We start from the raw sequence: 22757 nt of genomic DNA, 5'->3' as shown, positions 1-22757 counted from the left end.
AACAGCTGGAAGACTGCGGTTCATCTGTGCGTGTGAATGTTGTCCATCAAATGGAAGAAAACAAACAAACAAAAACATTTTTTTATTTCTCACTAAAAGGCTCTTGTCATGCGCTGATTCAGCAACTTTCTATTTGTGGTGGTGTGATGTGAATCGATAATAAACTTCCCCATTATTTAAAAAACAAACAAACAAGAAATAAGAACGTATATCAAGTTTAACAGCTAATCTCAAATCGCCATAATAAATTGAGATGTAACACACAAAAGAAGGGCGGGATTGAAGTAAACACATTCAGATTCAAGATTCAAAGCGTTTATTGTCATAGGTACCATGAAATTCTTACTTTGTACCCCCAACAAAAGTGCACAGTAAAAATAAACATATATATATCTATATATATACATACATATATAAATAACTATATATAATACATTTGAAAGAATAACGATCTAAGAGTACAAGTAGTGCAAATAGTGCATGAGGTAGATGTGGTTTTAACTGTTGATCTGAATCTGAATCATATTGTTAAGAAAATAGTATGTGTCGTTCTATATATACAAAGAATGAAGTCTGAACAACAGACATCATTATATCTGCCTCAATGGAGTTTTGGAATCTTGAGAAAATGGAACGGAAGATGTAGCTTGATCCACATCGATAGAACATTCGACCATCACCATATATAAATATATATATATATATATATTTTAGTTTTATGTCTATAGAGGGTCCCTGCTATAAATGGGGGGTTGGGAATCCTCATTGTGTTTGGAGAAAAACAACTCTGTTGCTCAAAACGCCATCTTGTGGCGACCGAGGTCAACAGATCGAGCTGCGGCAACACCTGTTGAATATTTTTTGTTTAAGAGTTGAATAACTATTTGGCCTTACAGCTTAAAGTCTGCGTTGGCGTTTTATTTTTTATTGTTTTTTTCTTCGTCTGGTGTTTCGGTCTGAAGTGTCCAGAAGTCCTTCAATGGACCACAGTGTATTGATGAGCAGAAAACCACCAAGTTATAAATGGGACTTTCATTATGGAATTAAATGTTATGTTAATAATTAATAACATTCCAAGAAGACTAAGATTTATTATTGAATTTTTTTTTTTAAATATACAATGAATGAATGAAGTTACGCTGTATCTACATAACATATGATTGTTGCAAATCAAACGCTGCCATCTATTGGTGTAAATTAGTTACTGCGAGAAAAGTTGACTATTGAATACGTGAAAAAACAAAAACATTAGTATTGATATTTTACCAACCCCATGCGTTTTTTTTATTAAGTCAATCTAATATTTACTTTTTTATGTATACACTTAAAGACGCCTAACAACGAAGACTCTTCTTTTGAAAGATGCACTTGGATGTTTCAGGTGACGTCATATTATCTACTTCCTCTTTATCTTTTTCGGAAGTTTATGATTTTGAATATACTTGTCGTTCATACATACGATCATGCAAAGATGAATTTGATTCCATTAGCGATTCTAATGTATTGTTATTACGGTCCAGGTTTTTGCCAACATCAAAATCAAAAACCGAACCTTGTGATGGTGATGAGCGATGGGTTTGTGAGTAAAACAACTAAATGCTCATTATAATGTTTATTATGGGGCTGGTTTGAATGAAGTGAAGGCTTTTAAAGTTGAATTTGAACAAACTGCGCTTTGTTTTTATTTGTTTACTTTGACGCCCAAATGTTAAGGGGAGGCTTGTGAATAACACACATCATAGTGTGATGTCAGTGGAATGATTTAAAAGTTCAAAATATAAAAGATCATGTTTCAACCGGTTTAAAATACAAACTAACAAACCTACTTCATATTATTTCAATAGTTAGGAATAAGATTTTCCCTGTGACATATTTTCTGTTCTTTTGATGTCTACAACGTTCTTGTTTTTTATATTTTATTTTAGAAAAGTCTTGTAACTTACATTCTCTGCTTTAGCAATATTTTTTTATGACAAGAACCTGCGGAATACATAAGATCCGATTAAGTATCGAATGATTGAACGAGCCAAACACATCACAGTATCACAGTCATTGAGAAAATAAAGTTAGCTGACTATTTACACATAATATACATTTCAACATGGACTACAACATTGTAAAAAATATACACAGAAAAACCTGTAACAACAACATAACTAAGACGGTATTCTGCAAAAAATAAAATGTGCAACAAACAAATATTCTCCCTTTTAAACAAAATTATCTTACATTATAATTGTAGAAAAATGTGTGTGATCTAATGTACAACACTGGTTTACATATTCTGATGAAGATGAGATGGAAATAAAACATGAGGGGGCGTCTAGGTTTGGTGGCTCCATGTTCTTATTTAATTCAGAAAAGTAGAAAAGAAATAAAGAAACAACAACAAAATAAATATTTTATTTATTATCAATTTTTATACAGTTTATTAAGCAGCATGTTCAGTAGTTTTTGTGTGAAATTTATGGTTGTCTAGTTGTAGCTAGAATGTTTCTTCTGAACCGAGCTTGCAACAGAAGAAGGAAAAAATATAAGTGGCTTTGCTTTGTGCTAACATCTAACTGGATGGAGCCTGTTCTTCAGGACGGGCGGCTGACGTTCGATCCCGGCAGCAGAGTGGTACAGCTCCCGTTCATCAACTACCTGCGAGAGATGGGTGCCATCTTTACCAGAGCGTACACCAACTCTCCCATCTGCTGCCCGTCCAGAGCTGGTGAGCTCCAGACCGCTCATCTCGTAGATATCGTGACCGATAAAGTGTTTAAGATGAGATAAGGAACACAGGTTATCAACGTCAGTTAGACTTTCAATAAGAGTAATAATGATGTTGAAGGAAATTGATTGGTAAGTGTTTGACGAAGTAGGACAAGAAGGATCTGTCTCGCCTGCAGTTGATTCAGAACTCTGCAGCGAGAATTCTGCCTTGCTCTAGTAGAAGAACTCACATTTCTCCGATCCTTAAAACTCTTCACTGGCTGCCAGTTTCTTTCAGGATCAACTTTAAAATTCTGGTTCTTACTTTCAGATCTATTCATGGTCAGGCTCCTCCTTTCATCAGTGATCTGATCCAGCCTTACACCCCAGCTCGGGCTCTGAGGTCTGTGGATCAGAATCTACTGATGGTTCCTCGCACACGGTTCCGGACCAGAGGAGAGAAATCCTTCCAGGCTGTTGCTCCTAAGCTTTGGAACGATCTTCCTCTCTCTGTGTTTGATGGATCTATTGACTCTTTAAAGAAACATCTTAAGACACTTTTGTTGGTGCAGGTTTTTCCCTGATTTTCTGGGACTCCTGTGTTGTTCTCGGTGTTATCTTGATCTTTTAAGTAAATATTTTATTGAGCATTGTTTGGATTGTTTAAGAACTTTGTGACTCTGGTCTGGAAAAGCGCTCGATAAATATAAATTACTTACTTACTTACTCCTGCCCCTGATCAATACACCTTTGTTGGTTTTGTTTTCTATGATTTCCATCAGCCATGTGGAGCGGCAAGTTTGTTCATCTCACACAGTCCTGGAATAATCACAAGTGCCTCGACGCGAACGCAACCACGTGGATGGATCTGCTGCAGACACGTGGATATGAGACCAAAATGATCGGGAAGCTGGACTACGTCTCCGGGAGTCACTCTGTCAGGTCCATAAACACAGGTCATCTCGCTCCGATTTAAACGACGATCCTGACGAGTCGTTTGAACTTTCAGCAACAGACTCGAAGCCTGGACTCGAGACGTCCCCTTCCTCCTGCGCCAGGAGGGTCGACCTGTTACGCAACTGGTGGGGAACATGTCGACACTGAGGGTCCAGACCACCGACTGGAAGAACACGGACATGGCCGTGCGGTGGATCCAGCAGAGGTCCTCGCGGCAGCCGTTCGCTCTTTACCTCGGCCTCAACCTCCCCCACACCTACAGGACCGAGTCTCTTGGACCCACAGCGGGAGGATCCACCTTCCGCACCTCGCCGTACTGGCTTACAAAGGTCTTTAGAGTCATCAAATCTATTCACAGAACCATCTGACGACAACTCTCTTGCAGGTGGCATCAGATCTCATATCGGTGCCCAAGTGGCTGCCCATGGCATCCATGCACCACGTTGACTTCTACTCCACCTTCACCAAAAACTGCAGCGGCGGTTTCACAGACGAGGAAGTCAAAAGAATCCGAGGCTTTTATTATGCCATGTGTGCGGAGACGGACGCCATGTTGGGTTGGTAGACCGGTGCTGTGTCTCAAATCGCATACTAGCGTACTCAAAGTTAGTATTTTTAGTGCGTAAGTACAATTCTTAGTATGGGAAATTTAGTGCGCCATGCACACTAAATTGGCGTACTAAAAACGCCCACAAAACTGAGTATGGTTCGATGGACACTAACCACCCTAAATGGCCGCCATCTTAATGACGTTTTAAACGGAAGTTACGTTATATATATATATATGCATATACCTGTATATGCATATACTTACAGGTGCATTTTCAGCAGCAGTAGGAGGATGACACGTCTTCGCTGCTGATACCAGCTGAAATATCTCGCAAATATTTTGATTCTCATAATTTTTCTTTATTTCTTTTTCCAAACTTGCAAAACGTGCTGCCAGCAGGTGTCGGCGATAGTGTTCCTACAGCTGGTTGCAACCATCATTAAATAGTAGTAGAAGAAGAAGCTGTCGCGTAATTTCCGGTTAGTGCGTAGCAGCAGTGTTTGATTTGAGACATACTGTCTGTGGAGAATTTGCGTACTAGTTAGTATGTACACTATCCTGATGCATACTAACTTCTAGTATACTAAGAGAAGTATGTGATTTGAGACACAGGTGTCCACCACAGTGATTTGAATCAGTCCACTGTTGACCTCTCACCTCCTCAGGTGGGATTCTTTCGGCGCTGAGACGCGAGCGTCTGCTCGACAACACAGTAGTTCTCTTCACGGCCGACCACGGCGAGCTCGCCATGGAGCACCGTCAGTACTACAAGATGTCCATGTTCGAGGGCAGCTCGCACGTTCCACTGCTCATCTCCGGGCCGGGGCTGAAGTCTGGCTTGCAAGTGGAGCAGCTCGTGTCCCTGGTTGATATATTTCCAACTGTGCTGGGTGAGGTTCAATAGAAGCTCAGACTAAAAAGTCTGAACTTCCAAAAATATGTAATACTGATCGAAAAATATCCGTTTTTTTTATATTTAGGATCAGGTAATCTGTCTTTAATAGTCTTTTAAAGTATTTAATTTGTGATTATAAAAAATGCCTTAATTGGCATTCATTCAATCAAATTCAATGGTAACTTTTTCAATTTATTTAATAAACATAGAGAAACACAAGGAAGTGTAAATTCAATGAGAATTGGATACAACTAACATTTTTCTTTACGGCTTAAAGCAGTACCAGGCAACGTGTACGAGGCACAGTGAATTCAAGTCATTTCTCAAAATCAAGTTTGCATCAATAATTTACGTGGTGTATTTTTATATTTTTAGTTGATAATCGAGTCTTCAATTTATTGTAAAGTCTTACTTTTATGCAAGTTTTTCCAAAGCAACTTTAGATTGGATCACCCTAATCCGGAAACACTGTTTTATAATGACAAAACCCAGATTACCAGTGCTCAGTCTAAATGAAACAACAGGTATTGGTTCACTTTTCCTTCTTCAGAAAAAACACAAAAATAACAAACATATACTTCTATTAATGATTAATTGTATGACCACTCATCCAGGTATGTGTGCCAGGACAAATAACAACTATACAAACAAAAAATACTTTGTGTAAAATAAATATTCTTAATTAAGTCCAATGATTAACAAAATAACAAATATTTAAGGTTAGAAAATATGTTTGATAGGTTTCTCTCTGATAAATAACTTTTCATTCAAGGAACATGTTTATTTTTTGTTTACTTTATAATACTATTAAGAGTGAATTGGTAGCATATGTCTACTGTATCTTATTCATCAATGCAACAGTTGAACAAACCAATGGCAAAATCTTAATGAAAATATTGAAAAAAACTATTCAAATTAATTATTTGACCAACTTAAATTGTTTGCTACAATTCCTTCATGAAATCCAATTTGCAATCCTCCCTCCTCTTTTATGTTTAAGAAAAAAACTTATCAAGATCCTACTAAAAAAAGATCTAATCCGATTACCAAAATCTGATCAGATTACATTCAACATCTGGCCTTTGAACATTATGTTCGCTGTGTTTTCTCAGATATCGTCGGTGTTCCCGGTGGAGTTGACCTGAGTGGACATTCTCTGCTTCCGTTCATATCCAAGCTCCCGTTCTCCAAGAGAAAACATCCCGACTGGGTGTTGAGTGAATATCATGGCTGTAATGTCAACGCCTCCACATACATGCTGAGGAGTGGTCACTGGAAATACATCACATATGCCGACGGCCTGAGTGTCGAACCGCAGCTGTTCGGTCAGTTCTTGACTCTGAAACTCTGCCACGACAAAACTAAACGTTTTTTTTCTTGACAGACCTTCGATCAGACCCGGAGGAGCTGCACGATGTGGCTGGTAAATTCCCAGACCTGCTGACAAGCCTGGATGCAGTCCTGCGTGGAATCGTGGATTATCCAAAAATCTCCAAAATTGTCCATCTTTACAACAAAGAAGCTTTCAGTGACTGGCGTCAGAGTGTAGGAGGAAACTACAGTCAAGTTATTGCCGACCTCAGGTGGCATGTGGACTGGCAGAAAAATGCTTCTGGAAATGAAAGATTAATCGACTTGTGGCTTAACGGCTCTTTATAGATGTTCTTAACAATATGGCGATGAAAGTAAGTATTTTTTGTATTAACTGTATACTTTTGTAATTACTTTTGCCTATCTTGTGCAGTGAAGACTGATGAAAGTATTTGTTATGTGTTTTTCAAAATAAATCAAATGTGGCAGAAGTGTTTAATTGTCCTTAGTAGTGTCAAAAAGTGATCCAAACAATGCATTTTATTTTTATTTTCAGGGTGTCTTTGTACCCTATTAAAATGAGTGCACCTAGAAATGTTGGCCATCATTATTTTGAAGAGATAAGCATTTTGATTTGTCTTACTTATTTACAGTATTTGTTGATTAATATGACATATTTAAAAAGTGAATAAAATAAAACAAATAATAAAGAAGTCCTTAATTTCAACAATGTATTATTTTGTAAATGATAAATGTAGTATTACAGATAATTTTTAATTATTTCATATAAAAAGAAAACATCCCTCTTGGGTCTCTTGTCTAACAGCAAACTTATTTTTAATGTGAAGAGATTGTTGGAGAAAAACTTTCAACTCAGTTTGAAGGTAGTTTTGTTCCCTTGTTATTTAATAAAAAGAACACTGGTTTAATCCATTTCATTTTTTAAAAAGTTGTCTTTGATTGAAGCAACGTTTTAATGGAATATATTTTCTTTTCATGTTACTTTTATGTGATTGAAAATACATTTCGATTAAAGGAACTTTTTGTGATATTTTTTATTTTTATTGAAATAACTTTTCTGTGATTAAATAATTAAGAAACAATATTCATATTAAGCATTTCAAACCTTTTAAAGTCCAACATGTAATTTCCCAGTATCAGATACTAACTAACGCATAGCTTTTATTTTGAAAGAGCCTGCAGGGAGTGACGTATTTCCGTGTTTTGGACCACTGGCACATCAAATGTAAACGTCTGCAGTAAGTTAGTTGAACTTTCCTCTATGAAACATTGCATTTATTTCGTTGTTAAAAAAGGCCCCTCATTTTTTAAATTACAATATAAATAAATCTAAATATCCTTCCACGCTAACACATCCCCAAAGCGTTAAACAACTTAACATGCTAACATTAAGCTAATGCTAACCTTTAAAAAAACAAATTTTGTTAGACATTATCACACTGACAGCAAACAATAATTGAGTAATATTGACGTATTGGTTTATAAACTTGTATTCTGACGTTTGTCGTCCGTTTGTGTGACTATAATACTTTGATTTCAATATCCAGAAACCAGAAAAATGTCCAGCAAACAAGTGAAAGCGAACCTGAAAAGTGCCAGAGAGGCGATAAAGAACAAGGAGTACAAAGAAGCTTTGAAACATTGCAAGGTGAGCTTCCTGACAACATTGAGATGATCTTTTAAGAGTTATTTTCTGATTCTGATGCGATCTTGTGTTGATGCAGGCAGTGCTGGAGCTGGAGAAGAGCAACTACACAGCCTGGGTGTTCATTGGGTTGGCGGCGAGTGAACTTGAACAGCCAGACCAGGCGAACACTGCTTACAAAAAAGCAGTAGAGCTCGATTCTGAGCAGCTGCTGGCGTGGCAGGTGAGGGATACATGTTTCTGTTGTTATCCTGTCAGGTGTCAGCATCACCGCACCCAATAGTTGAAGAGAATAAGAATTGTTTTCGCCGTTTACTGTAAAAAAAAAAAAAAAAAGCTACACATTATAGTTTCACCTGAATATTAAGTTTAAGTGGTAGTGATTTTATAATAATTGCTTTGTTTAGTAAATATATAATGAGTTTTGTCCTGACTTGCATCAAAAACAAACAAAAAATACAGTGTCAATTCACTTGTTATGAATTTATGTTTTTTTTTCAATTTTGTTGGACTGTTAATGTCCATCAGCTGTTCTTATTCTTGAATCCTTAGTATTCAATTTTGTGACAGAGCCATACATTTGCATTCTTCAGCAAGTGTAAGGATTAATAAATATACCAATAAGTATTCTTGAAGAATCAAGGTCTGATGGTGTAATAGTCTGTGGTGCTCTAACTGGTATTGATGACGTATTTCGTTAAAATATTATATATATTGTAATTATTCTTGTGCTTTTGTTTTCAATATAAGTATAAATAAGTTTCAGCAGGTTTAAATTTGAGATGAACTTTAAGGCTTTTTATTTTAATTTATTATTATTATTTTTTATATTAAGGAATAAAACATTTCATTAAAACAAATAAATAATTACAATTTCAAAAGCATTATTACCGATACAACATGTGTGTGTGTGTATATATATATATATATATATATATATATATATATATATATACAGTATAGTGTACAGTATATCTTTTTCATATTTAATATTTTATTTTTCAGTCATTTATTTTTTCATTTCCAATTTAAGCTGACATACTAGTGAAAAGTATTTTTTGCATATATTTATTTAACATTTGTTCATTTAGGGATTGGCAAATCTGTATGAGAAAACGGATCAGTGGGATTTTAAAGTTGAACTTCCGGATGTTTATCAGAAACTAGTAGAGCTCTACAAGAGGTAAGACCTTGTTTTTTACTTTCACCTCCTTACCAGTGCCATATTGACCTCCACTGTCTTGCAGTTCAGACAAAAACAAATGCTGTGATGTCATCAAAAAGCTGTCGGACATCCATCATTCTGAGAAAGAATACTCGAAGGTGTGTCATTTTTATGCCATGAGTCAAATATTCTTGTTTTCTGAGCATGTTTTTAAATCAAATAGTTGGCCAAGACATGGCTGCAACTCATCGAAGTGAAAGAAGAAGATTCTGCGGACAAGAAAGAGTTGTTGCAGCTGTGGCAGCAGATGATCGGTCTCCTGTCGGACTGTCACAATGAGATGGAGAAAGATGGTGAAACTCAAAAACATGTAAGTCTCACTGAATAATTCTCCCAAATCCTTTATTAAATGATGATTATAATTTGCATCTACTGCATCATATGACACAGTTGATAATGGCTTTTGAGAAAGCCATGAGTCTCATGGATCCAGTACCTGGAGTCGAACACAGAAAGATCTCCGCTGACTATATTAAATATCTGTCCAAGGTTAGTGGTTTATTTGACTTAGTTAGGTCTTGTAAATAAGTAAGTTGCTGTGTGAAAACTCTTCACCATTTTTTCCACTCTGATTAAAGCTTTCTCATGAAGACGCAAAAACGAAGGCGGCTTGTGAGAACATGCTGTCCCAGTATCCAGACCAGAGCTATCCCTTGGAAGTCCTCTGCTCTCACTTTTTGAAAACAGGTTCAATATTTTGGTCTCATTAATCCAGAGCTGGACCAGACTGAGCAGCTTCTTTTAGACAGCTGGTCATGAGTGAATGATTGATAATAAAAAAAAATCCTAATTTTCTTTGTTTCCTCAGGTATTCAAAGCGAGGAAGACCTTTCCTTTTTCTCTCGGCTTCTTAAAGTAGACCCACAAAACGGACTGGGCCATCTAGGATTGGGCACACAAGCATTCCAAGAGGGCAGGTACAGAGATGCAGTCACAGACCTCACTCAAGGTGAGTTTAAAATGGAAAGTTGTAAACATAATTTTCTCAAGATTAACCAGCCAATATCTTAAATGTCTTTGTATTTTAGGCCTGAAAACTGTGAGCTCTGGTCCAGGGTGGTGTAGTTTGGCTGAGGCTCAGTTAAAACTGCACAGGTACTCTGAGTGTGCTTCGTCTTGTTGTCAAGGTAACCAACGGTTGCTAATTAAAAAATGCAGTTTCTCGTCCGAGCAGAGCTCTCATGGCTAATAAAAATAACACCAAACAACTTTCATGTGTTGAAGGAGGATATAAAGCAGTTAACATGGTTATTGTGTTCATCCAGGTTTGACTGTGTCTGAGGAGGAGGCACTGAAAGTGAAACTGCTCAAACTAAGATTGGAAGCTTTAGTTGAGAGTGGAGGAGATCTGGATGCAGAGCAAGCTTTGGAAACATTTTCACTGGTAGGACATCAACTTTAAACTAACTTAACTTAAGTTTGTGTCACTGTTTGATGGGGTTATAAGTGCCTATCAAATTCTTAACTTTAAAGATGAACATGTACTGGACTTGTCTTCACATCTCATGTTGATATTTAATTGTTTCTCCAGATACCAGATTCTGATGAAGACCCTCTACTAGTGGTTCTTAAAGGACGAGCTCTGCTGAACAAAGGGCAGGTCGATCAGGCCCTTAAGGTTCGTATTCATTTTTTTCTACTTGTCATACCATTGTTTTTTTTAATCAGTACTTCTACTACTTTTACTCAGATTTCATCTGAGTTAGTGGCTTCAAACCCCACTCTGGCAGCAGGTTGGGCCCTTAAAGGTCAGACACATGTAGCTGAAAGTCAACATCAGCTGGCAGAAGAAAGGTCGGTTTTCAGCGCTGTTTTAGAACGTTAGTGTTGGATAATTTTTTTTAAATATCTCCTGCTTTTTCCAGCTTTTTCAAGGCCATAGAGCAAAGCCCAGCCTGTGGCGAGTACTACTTCCTGCTGGGACAACTCTACTGGGACATGGGAGGGGAAGCACGGACGGACAAAAGCAAAGCACACACGCATTTGCTCAAGGTAAAGTTCAGGTTGATGATCTTCAACACTCAAAGCAAACTGGATTCAAAGAGGTCAAAGAAGGTGTGAGAATAATAATAATAATAAATATTAACATGATAGTAAGGCTTAACATGATTGGATGATTTTGTTTTTTACAGTTTTATGTTATTTTCCACAGGTGAATTTGGTGTCAAGGGGATTTTAAGTTACAGTATATGTAAAAGGTCTAACGATTTGGTATATATTCCGATTGCAATGCAACTGCAATCATATGCAATTGTAATGCAAAATATTTTTCTTATACTATTATGATTAAAAAATATGAATTCTTTCATACATAAATCATCTTTATTTCGCTTAAATAACACAGTCCTGTGAAACACGGCTGGCATGGAGAATATAGCAATTATATATATAACAATAATTATAAATGTTACTTTGTTTGGAGTGCAAAAATCTAATTAAAAATAACGCCTCATCTCTTACTGTAAGTATTTAAACCTGTGGAAATGTGCATCTCCAGTCTTTAACAACTCACAGTAAATAATTGTGTCTGCTTTTGTTTTTGCTGCCACCTACTGTAGAGTTAGTGTAATCATTTATTTAAGTTTTTCTTGCAGCCTCTGATTCCAAACAGATTCTATTAGTCGCAATGTTGATATAAATAGAAAAAATACATATTTAAGCCCTAGTTAAAAGTGCAACAGCGAAGTGATCCTCTCCTGCCTTCAAAGGTAGACGTTGTGTCTAAAAGTGTCAATTGTCATCACAGGCTGCCAAGTTAAATCCAACTCTGGGCTGCGTGTTTCGATACCTTGGACACTACTATCGTGAGGTGGCGAATGACCCTGGGCGAGCTCGCGGGTGTTATAAGAAAGCCTTTGACTTGGACGGTGAAGATGCCGAGGCTGGAGCCGCCCTAGTCGATCTCAGTATGGCGAATGACGACATGGTGAGTTGGATCTTTTTTTTCAAACAAATGACGGGAAGTCATTTTAGTTCAGCAGCATGGAATGAAGTGTTTCTTTCACCCGGCAGGAGTCTGCATTAGCCGTCCTCCAGGCCGTGACCGAGAGGGCGACTCCAGGGTCTGCCAAATGGGCGTGGATGAGACGAGGGCTTTACAACCTCAAAGTTGGACAGCATCAACAAGCTATAGCAGAGTATGCATTCAGACGCAGCATGTTATTGACTTCTTAGTCAGCCATCTTGAATTTCAATTGACAATCGTTCGCTACATTCATGGAAATTTTTTTCAAAAGTCAACACAGACGAGGTTTAAGCGATGAGTTCCTTTTAAATAATATGAAAAAAAGAATAAAATTAGATATTTGGCTGAAATGGAACTCATAATATGTTTATAAACATAAATATATTAGGGTTTTATATTTTAGACGTATTATTAATTGTTATTATTGATTCAAATTGTTAAATGTATATAGTAATTGTCTTACAAATATGTTTAAACACCAATAACGTCTGCACTGAATGTTTTTTTTCATTATTTCTATTTAATAATCTTGAATAATGATGTGTTTCTAGCCTGCAAGGAGCCCTGCGAGCAGATCCCGAGGACTGGGTCTGCTGGGAGTGTTTAGGAGAAGCTTATCTGAACCGCAGGAGCTTCACCGCGGCTCTGAAGGCCTTCGGAAAAGCCCACGAGCTCCACCCTTCCTCCATCTACAGCGTCTACCAGGCTGCTGCCATTAAGCAGACCCTGGGCCAATTTCAAGAGGCCATTGCAGAGTATCACCAGATCATAGCCCAACGTGACTACATCCCTGCTTTGAAGGGTATTAATCAATGTTGTACAAATTGGTTATTTGTTGTATTTTGGATTGACATTGCTTATTTTAGGTCTTGGGGAGTGTCAACTGTCTCTGGCTAAATCCTTCCTGGAGGACTGCAGAGATAAGAAGGCCATCGATCTGATTGAGAAAGCCATACAAAACCTCTTCAGGTATGTTTTCTTTATTCAAATGCACAAAGATATTGATGGATTTTCATCTGTTTTTGTCCCCTACAGAGCGGTTGAGCTGCGTCCAGACTTGTCTTGTCTGTGGAAGCTCTTGGGAGATTCATGCTTCGCCGCAGGGATAGTCTCTCCAGACAAAACCCTGGTCCGGGTCCCTGCAGCGCTGGCTGGTTTCGGCTCAAACCCTCCCGTCTGTGCGCTGAATCAAATCGAAACACTCAAGGTCGGGGAGAGGTGAGTCACTTGAGTTAAATCTCAAAGACAAGACGCTTCACACTTTAAGGAGCAAGAGATCACTGAAACAAGACTCTACTCTGCAGGTGCTACGCTCGTGCCTTGAAGATAATGCCTGATGTTGCCAGTCTGTGGCAAGATCTTGGTCTAAACTACTTCCGACAAGCTGGTCTAATCACGGAGCAGGAAGACAGCACTCGGACCCTTCTCCTTGAGAAAGCGCAGCAAGTAAGTTATAAGTTTTATTTGTTGTTTTTTATATATTTTTCTGAAACTAATGTGTTTTCATTTAAAGTGCATCAAAAAGGCCATCATGTTGGACAGTGGAGATCACAATTACTGGAACGCTCTTGGAGTCATTTCCATGACCAAAGGTACAACTAGTCTGAGAGACGCCCACTGCATATATCTTCATTTCTAAAATACACTTTGTATGGTTAAAGCAGCAATAGATAAGATTGAAAAGATTTTTCCTGGCTCTGCCTAGTGTCAAAAAAGTGTAACTGCAATGTCATGGTGGCACCTTTGCCCCATACCTTCTGTGAATTGGTTTACAATATTAGAGAAATGCTGTAGTTCACTTCTTCTTAGTGCTTCATATGAACATTTCTGACTGCTGTAAGGGGGTCACATGGATCGTTAGAGTCTCTTTAGGCGACTCACCCTGTTCTACTACAGTATTTTTCGTCATAATTGCTCAAAATTAAAACATTTTTTTACAGAAAATATTTGCAATAACATGATTAAATGGTACGTGTTGCTGCATTAAGTCAAAGTCTTGAGGGCGAAAGCACGCTCTCTGTGTCGTCTAAAACAGAATCCCACTTTTCACGGTTTCTTTCTTTCATCCAGGTCTTGAGAACTTGGCGCTGGCTCAGCATTGTTTCATCAAATCAATAGACGTTCAACCAATTGTAAGACTTCTCTCTTCTCTCCTGCAAAGATGAATAACTGCCTTAAATGTTGTATTTGAATGTCATATTGATATTGATTTCAGAATGCTATTGCCTGGACTAACATTGGGACCTTGTATTTGAAGAAGGACAACATAGAGGTGTGTGTGTTTGTTTGTGTAGTAATTCTTTATATTTTAAGTTAATCTGAAGTTGACCTCTTTACACTTCTTCTAGCTAGCACACGAAGCCTTCAAGATGTCCCAGTCCCTGGAACCACTATATGTCCACTGCTGGATTGGACAGGTAAATAAAAGAAATGTTAATTTAAATTAGATTAACTTGTGTCATGTCACCTTTTGTTGTTGTTGTGATAAATCACTTTTTTTTGACTCGGCTGAAATTGCACTTTGTTTCTGTATAAATATTGAAGTTTAGCCCACTTTTGTGTCAACTGCATTTTAGTGTTTATTAATCTTTTCTCTGTATCAGGCTCTGATAGCTGAGAGAGTTGGAAGCTACGAGATCATGGATCTCTTCAGGCACATCACTGAACTCAGCCCACATGTAAGTTGCAACACAATAGTTTTTATTTAAAGGCTCACACCTTCTGGCTGCCTAAACACTTTTATATTTGTCTCTGTCTACAGACAGAGGGGGTTAAAGGTTATGCCTACTGGGTATGTTCCACCCTGCTGGATAAGAGCAACCGAGACACGGAGCAGTATCGCTTCAACATCGTTCAGATGAATGCCATCACTGTGGCTCAAGTAGCTCTTATAAAGTACACAGGTACTATAAAAAAAAAATGGTCATAGTCGTGATGTTGTCCATCAAATGCATCCTTTTAAGACTTTTTTTGTATTTTGGTATCAGAGCGAATCCAGACTGACCCCGATGCCTTCGTGATGCTGGGTTATCTGAACGAGCATCTGCAGCTGAAGAGACAGGCTGAGGAGGCTTACCGGAGGTGCTGTCTTTTTCTTTTGGGTTAAAATACACTAGAAAATATTTCTGATATGAGTTGAAGAAGAACAAATATCTAGCTTTGACACAAATGTGAATAAAAAAAATTCAGAAAATGTAAAATAACAAAAAAATATGTACATTTTTTTTTTTTTAAGTCAGTTGAAAATATATATTTTTTAAATTAATTTGAGCATGGATTTGGAATATGTTTTCACCTAAATCTTTCCACAGAGCTGTGGACTTGCTTCAATCCTCACCCTCCACTGATAAGCTAGTGTTTGCCTTGGGTTGTCACGGTCGGGCGTTGTGGTAAAATCCCCCCTTTTCTAATGCAAAATTAAAAGATGGAATTGAATAGATTTGTGTGTGACGCAGTCTTGTTCACAGTTCTTTAGGGCAGTGGGAGGAAGCCATCCAGGTCTACACCTCCACACCCCTGCAAGAGCTGAGGCACCTGTCGGGACTCGCCCTGGCTTGCTGCCGGGCCGGACGGATCCCCGACAGCGTTAATGGTGAGAGACCGTTAATGATATTATGAATCTGAAGAAATCATTTGAATTCTTCGATGTGTTCCTGTGGCCTGCAGCTTACGAGCGAGCCCTCGCTCTGTCATCAAGCGAGAAAGAAACGGCGTACGTCCTGACGGCTCTGTCGCTGCTGCAGCACCGACAGGGTCAACTAGACTCTGCCAAGACCCTGCTGTTCAAATGGTGAGTCCTTTCTCCTTCTCAAGCAACACTTGGAACTGATATTTAATATTGGGATGTGAGAAAATATAGATGTACTTATATATTGCAATATAATATGCTTCAGGATACTGTATTTAATTTTTATTCTGCACTGCCACCAAAAAATGTATGTTGTCTTTTTACTTTTAAACTTTCACATTTTGAGTTGTTTATCATTTATATTTCAATAGATTTTGTAAAAAATTAAATTATTACATTTTAAAATTTACAATTGAGACAAAATATTCCCGGCGTTTCTTTATTTTATGTTGCAATTCAAGTTCCGGCCTCTACATGGCAGCCGTCATTACGTCAGCAAAAGGAACAATGAACAATTACTGAGGACGAGAGGACACAGTCGACTAAAGCAGCTCTCAAAGCTGATGTTTGGGCATATTTTCAAAACAAATGAAAACAGTTACAACTTTATCAAGATTAATGTGTGTACGGTAAATTCTGCAACACCAGAGTCAAGTACTTGACAATACTGCAAAGATTTCTTCAGTATCACAATATTTTGCTAGCCCCTGTATCGTGATATGTATTGTGTAGCTATATTCTTGCCAATACACAGCTCTACTTTAAGATGATTTAAAACTTCTGATCATCCACTTTACTCTCAGCTCGATGCTGAAGGAGCCGATCCCAGAGTCTCTCCTGTGCTTGTGTGCTCTCGGACTGGCGCACAAAGACACTACGCTCGCCGCCGCCGCACTGACCGAGCTGCTCAAACACGGCTCCAGCAGTCAGGATGTCGTGGCGCAGCGATGTCTCCTCACCTGCAGCCTGCTGGCGCTCCAGGGGAACTACAGTGCCGTGCAGAGAGAAGCCTCCAGAGCGGTGCACAGGTACTTCTCTAACACTCTGAACTACTGTTTGAATTCAAGGTTGTTTAGTCCACGTTTATCTTGTGTACAGCAATCCTGGAAACTCCTTTCTTTGGGGTTTTCTGTCCAGAGTGGTTCCTCAGTATTACCCCAGGAAAGCCCAGGTGAGTTTATACATCGACTTTGATTGACATCATGGACACGTGTAATGTTTTGACTGTTGTTTAGGGAGGAGCAATGGCTGCTGACGTGGCCTGTCTGTCCAACATGACCCAAGCTAAGGTGCGCAGATGTTTTTGAGTGTAATAATTCAACATGTCAATATTTCAAGTACACAAGTGAGAATTGTAAATCTCTTATAAAAAAAAGTGTAAATGTTATATAGAAATGTTTTATTTTATTTTAAGCATTAAAATAGTATTTAATTCAATTATAAAAATGTTATGTTTTATACACATAGAGTTCGGTATTCTAATAAATGTTATGCATTTAATACTTTTAATTCATTCATGCATGTAATTAGTCATTTTTAAAGAGTCTACCTTTTTGTATAGAAATTATTTAATTCAATTATTTAAATAACAACAACAATTAAATTGAAAAAAAGCCAAGTTTCAACATTTGAAAGGTTAAATTCAGCTCAACTTTATTCTGATGGCACTGATATACTCCCATAGACAGGGGTTTCAAACTCAATCACACAATCTTCAGTCGTGGGCCGAACAAAATCATTTAAATTCACCTAAAAGAAAGCATGAGTCTGATTTATGTGGTTGCATTTTCATTATTTGAGGCTTCAATTATCTTTATTATCTCTGTTTGTCTTCCTTTATCAAACAAATATCTTTATTTTAACATCAGTTGTAATAATAATAATAATAATCTCTATTTATATAGCGCCTTTCTAGTCTTATTGTTGGCATCCATTATCGCTGTCTCTTTTCTTATCTTAAAGAGTGAAGTCTTTTTAGGGCACAATATCAATTCAATCCTTTAAACAGTGTTTAGCGTCATAAAGCAGAGTTAAATTAATTAAAATAAGTGGATTTATATGGTGATTCCATTGAGTTTCGTGTCTATATATAATAAAGTTGACGTGTTTTTGCCCATGAGGGCCACCGTAGTTTAGCAGCAGTTCGTTTTAATAGAGAATCTTTCGTAGTAAATCTGAAATAAACTACAGACGAACGCTATCAATGTCATTATCAAGCTGATTAAGTGAACTTGAGTTGAACTAAAGTTCATTGATGTTGCTTCTGTACCTCTAGAGGGCGATGTTGTACAAGGGCGTGAACCAGCTGGCGACCGGGAGACACTCGGGAGAAGACGCTCAGAGAAACGCCGTGAAGACGATGCAGAGAGCCGTGCTGCTGTGTCCCGGTGAACAAACTCACTCAGTGGAGGATCCGTTCACCACTTCTCTGGATCTACTCAACCCATTGTTTCTGCCTCTAAGGTGATCCGGCGACGTGGGCGGGGCTGATGGCCGCCTGTCACACTGAAAACACCTCCTGTCGTCTCACCGGCTCCGCCCCCGGTCGACTGGGACTGGAACACACTTTGCTGTCCGTGGTGTCCGACAAGGTGAAAGGCGTGGAGGCGGTAGAGCGCCCCCTGGCCCAGAGTCTGGAGGGCTGGGTTCTCCGGCAGGTGGTGAGCGGGCTCATGGTGGGGGGGCGGCTGGAGCAGGCAGAAGCCCTCTGCTCTCAGGTGAGACTCACCAGTGCAAGCGGGTCTGAAGTCTTGAGTGACGGGCGAGTCGTCCTCCAGGTGCTGAGCGTTTCTCCGGAGCACCCGTCCGTGATGCTCCTGCTGAGGCAAGTGCAGTGCGAGCGCCTCCTTCAGGCGGATGGTGGAACTGTTCTACCGGAATCTGTGCTGGAGCAGCTGAACACCTGCGTCATGATGAACCCGAGCGACGTCGGAGGCTGGCACGTGAGGACCTTCATAGCTCTTGGTTCACGAGGCTGTTACAGACCCGCTTAACACACTCTTGCTTTCCTGGAACTACGGTGGCTGGGAAGAGCTAAAACTAAAAAAAAAAAAAAAAAATATTTTATACTTAAAATTTAGTAGGTCAAAGTTCTAAATAAATGTACTAACTCTGTACATTTGTTATACCTTTTTGAATTAGTTTCAAACTATTGAAATACATTTACAAGCGAATGAAATGAATTTACCAGCTATAAAAATACATGAAAAAACATATAGTTTATAAACTTGTTTCATTTACAAAGTCTTAATAAAATAAATCATAAACAAATTCATAAACTATTGAAATACATTTACAGACTTTGACTCAAATTCACAATTGATTCCAATGACTCCACAAGCCATTGAAATACATGAACAAACTGTAATATTGTTTAATTGCATGTCAGGTTGTCACAGTTTATACATTCGTTTCAGAATTCACAAAAAGTCTTAAAACTAATTTACAAACTAAAAATACATTTACAAACTTAACAAACTCAATAAATTAACTATTGACATACATTCACAAAGAGACTTCAAACTAGTTTACGATTGAACGATTGAAATACATTTATACTCTATAAAACATTTATAAAACATTTTCCAACTCTGAAACACATGTACAAAAGGTCTTTAAAAAATTAACAAACTATTGAAAAAATGTGAAAACTCTTTTAATAAATTTACAAACAATAAAAAAAAACTTAACTAAAAGTCTGAAAAAAATCTGAAATACTTTTTTAAAAAGTGCTTAAACAAATGTACACAGTCCGAAACAAATGTAGAAACGATTAATATATATATATATACTGTATATATATAACACTGAAACAAAAGTAGACATTCTGTAAATTTGTTTATAGTTTGTTTATTCCTTACAAACATTGTGAAATGAGTCATTAATCAAAACTACAAAGCTTCCAAACCTTGTATTTCTTTTGCGTGTTTGTAGAAAGTGTGTGTGTGAAGACGCATGAATACATATCATGTTCTAGATGTATATGAAATTAATTAAACGTTCAGCGAGGACAGTAACCATTGATACAGAACACCGTGTGTCGTCCTCTCAGTGGCTGGCGGACGTCTACGCTCGCCAGGGTCTCCTGGTCCAGGCCGTCATGATGTACAGACAGAGCCTACAAGTGTCGTCACAGCTGGGTCTGTGCAGCAGCCAGATGTCCAGTCTGCTCCGACTGGCCCTGCTGGCCCTCAAACCCTGCTTGGTGAGACCCCCACCCCCCTGCCAGATCCATCGCACACCTCGCACCAGAACGTCACTGTTGCTTTCATGACTTTCAGGCCGGTGCCCTGAGTCAGGACTGGAAGGAGCTCATACAGGAAGCCACCACTGAGGTGTTGAAACTAGGCTCTTCAAAGATGGCCGCCCTCTTCCAGGCCCTGCTGCAGTTCATCACCAAAACCACCGCGAGGTATCTGCTGCTGACTATTGCTACATTTGACTCGATCATCCCTAAGTATGAATTATTATTTTTTTATTGTTCCGCAGGGAAACCAGACGAGCGCTGGAGAAGCTGGTGTACGTTGACCCTCAAGACGTCCCGGTGAGCGTGGTGCAGGTGGGGCGCTGGTATCTCCTCCGACACCTGCACTCGAAAAAGGACGACGAGCTCGTGAACGTACGTCAGCCTCCACGACGACGTCCTTCCCGTTCTGACCTCTGACCTCTCTCGTGTTCTTCGCCAGGTCCTTTTGGGAGACGCCAAACTGAACGGAGACGAAAGGTTGCTGCAGCTCCACTCGCGGCTGGTGTCCGCTTCCTGATTGGTCGAATGTGACTTCGTTCACGAGTCACGAGGGGAATAAAAACTTTAAATGCGCTTTTGTTGGCTGTCAAGAATTAATAAAATTGTTTCTAAAAAGCTGTCTTGTCTGAATCACAAAACAACAACAACTTGTCAGTGAAAGGAATTCTGGACGCGCTCATCGACGTCATCTTTAATTAATAGTTACGTCACGATCCCTGACTTAAACTCTCAAGTGTATATGATTTTCAATTCTCTCCAAGTCACTGCGCTGTTTTCACGGCCGGTTAGCTCAGTTGGTTAGAGCGTGGTGCTAATAACGCCAAGGTCGCGGGTTCGATCCCCGTACTGGCCACTCGTTTTTTTTTTTTTGTTGTTGTTTGTTAATAAAACACTTAGTTTTACTCAATGACAGGCAAAGGAGGATTTTTAAGATCACAATCAAGGGGATCAGGTGAGACGAAGACACAGGTGACACAAATCAGGTCGTAAGAAAGTTGACAAAGACAAACAACAGGGATCCGGACCTTTCAACAAAACCAAAAGGAAACGTAGAAAGACTGGACATGACAATTATGGTATTTATTTTCTTCTCTTTTTTTCCAAATAGTTTTGTATGTCCGTGATAAGGACAGTTGGTTACTTTTGTGTGACTCTTTTAAAGTCGGTGAGTCAAACTAGCAGCAAAAATATACGATCCTTGCCTGTTATTTGAGGGTTTTTGTTGCTTTCGTTTCCATCACATATAAGGTCCGTTTTATTTCCCTCTAAATACGGTCGGAGGTAATATTTCAATTTCGTTTCTAGTAACACCAACTTCATGACTTCCGTTGTCGTGATTGGCTTCTAATGTCCCTCTATAGTCCACTAGATGGCGACAAAGAAATCTGTCTGGTTTCTGTCAAAGGTCTGTGTATTTGTTCTACTGTGGCCTGTATACTAAGGGGTTTTCAGCTGGTTCGACCATTTGGCGGCACCCAGTGGCCATGTTGAGAAGTTCACATCAGAGTTAAATTAACGAGCAATATTGATCATAAATTAAAACACAGTTGTTTAACTTATTAAACTCGTATGTTCTCATTCACCAAATTAATGATCTGTATTTATTAAGACAACGTCGATCATTTTATAATGAATATTTGAATCTGCTATTTTAGGCTATTCAGAAAAAAATAAAGGAATGATGAGCTTGTTTTTATAATATAACAAAGAAAATGATTCTGATGCCTCAAGTCAAAAAAAAAGTCATGAAGATTTTTGTGAATCAAAGTTGAATAAAAGTGAAGCTGGAGAATGAAAGCAGCTGAAGCCGTGGGATCACGTGATCGGTCTCTTTGAAAAACACATAAATACACTTTCACATGATTTATAAATTTGATAAGAACTCGCGTGAGTTGCAGACGATCAGATCATCTTCATCATCAATACTCTAAAAGTTACTGATTTACACTTTTTTTATTCTTGTTAAACTCATTTTAAGACGTTTCAAATAAGCCCCTGATCGTCTGCCAATAAATTATTTGTGTTAATAACTGTGTATATTAAATATAAACATTTACACCGGAGCTCGTCTTCACTATTTAAATGTAAGTATGTGATCCATGTCAGAAATGTTTAAATGAACGAATATAAACGGTTAATCCAGTTTACATTCATGTTTTCATTTGTTTGTCCTGATCGCGGAGAGAAAAACACCTGAGTTATCTATCATAATCTCAGGTTCTAGGAATTGGTGCGAAGCCCTCTAACAGCTTCGCTGTTTGTTTACCCCGAGGCACCGCTTCGTCTCTGCGAAAGCTTAATGAACTCGCCACCCAGCAGGGGGCAGTCCACTTCCAATAAAGGCGGGAAGCACCCGCCGCACTTCCTCCAACTGAAAACTCAGCGAGAAGGGCGGCCGCTGGGCGACGAGGTTAGAGGGCTTCGCACCAATTCGTAGAACCTGAGATTATGATAGATAACTCAGGGGTTCTACTTCATATTGGTGCTTCGCTATTGGTTTAAACCCAAGGCGAAGCCTGACGGGATAAATGTACCGCCAGCTGGACGCCGCTCCTGAAGCAGCATCGCTAGGGCCCTGCCGGCCCAGGATCCAAGTCTACTGGAGCCGTGAGCCTCG

At 38.7% G+C, this 22757-nt stretch overlaps 2 protein-coding genes and 1 non-coding gene across 3 annotated transcripts; all 3 read left to right on the top strand.

The window, feature by feature from the left end:
- Positions 1-1433: 1433 nt before the first annotated feature.
- Positions 1434-6904, top strand: arsk (arylsulfatase family, member K). Its single transcript, XM_087803349.1, has 8 exons — positions 1434-1579; positions 2587-2716; positions 3480-3639; positions 3707-3983; positions 4040-4211; positions 4870-5094; positions 6212-6424; positions 6484-6904. The coding sequence occupies exons 1-8, from the start codon at positions 1472-1474 to the stop codon at positions 6756-6758; spliced, it is 1560 nt and encodes a 519-aa protein (XP_087659475.1). The 5' UTR covers positions 1434-1471; the 3' UTR covers positions 6759-6904.
- A 707-nt stretch (positions 6905-7611) lies between these two features.
- Positions 7612-20737, top strand: skic3 (SKI3 subunit of superkiller complex). The gene is made up of 40 exons (XM_087794697.1): positions 7612-7669; positions 7979-8079; positions 8156-8299; positions 9168-9259; positions 9324-9399; positions 9465-9611; positions 9692-9790; positions 9880-9988; positions 10110-10250; positions 10330-10428; positions 10567-10685; positions 10833-10919; positions 10992-11095; positions 11167-11293; positions 12048-12227; positions 12314-12438; positions 12818-13068; positions 13133-13235; positions 13302-13484; positions 13571-13712; positions 13780-13858; positions 14337-14398; positions 14482-14538; positions 14615-14683; positions 14870-14944; positions 15028-15169; positions 15254-15347; positions 15578-15655; positions 15734-15858; positions 15933-16056; positions 16698-16922; positions 16993-17065; positions 17130-17183; positions 18170-18281; positions 18358-18611; positions 18672-18836; positions 19946-20098; positions 20175-20305; positions 20383-20512; positions 20580-20737. Exons 2-40 carry the CDS (start codon positions 7990-7992, stop codon positions 20655-20657), a joined length of 4698 nt encoding a protein of 1565 aa, XP_087650823.1. The 5' UTR covers positions 7612-7669; positions 7979-7989; the 3' UTR covers positions 20658-20737.
- A 182-nt stretch (positions 20738-20919) lies between these two features.
- On the top strand, positions 20920-20993 carry trnai-aau (transfer RNA isoleucine (anticodon AAU)). The gene has a single exon. It is a non-coding gene; the product is annotated as a tRNA-Ile (tRNA).
- Positions 20994-22757: the final 1764 nt, after the last annotated feature.

The sequence above is a fragment of the Callionymus lyra genome, chromosome 1 (assembly GCF_982586985.1).
Source record: "Callionymus lyra chromosome 1, fCalLyr1.hap1.1, whole genome shotgun sequence".
Lineage (NCBI taxonomy): Eukaryota > Metazoa > Chordata > Actinopteri > Syngnathiformes > Callionymidae > Callionymus > Callionymus lyra.
Note: the sequence above shows the minus strand (reverse complement) of the source record. Positions and strands in the feature narration are given on the sequence as shown.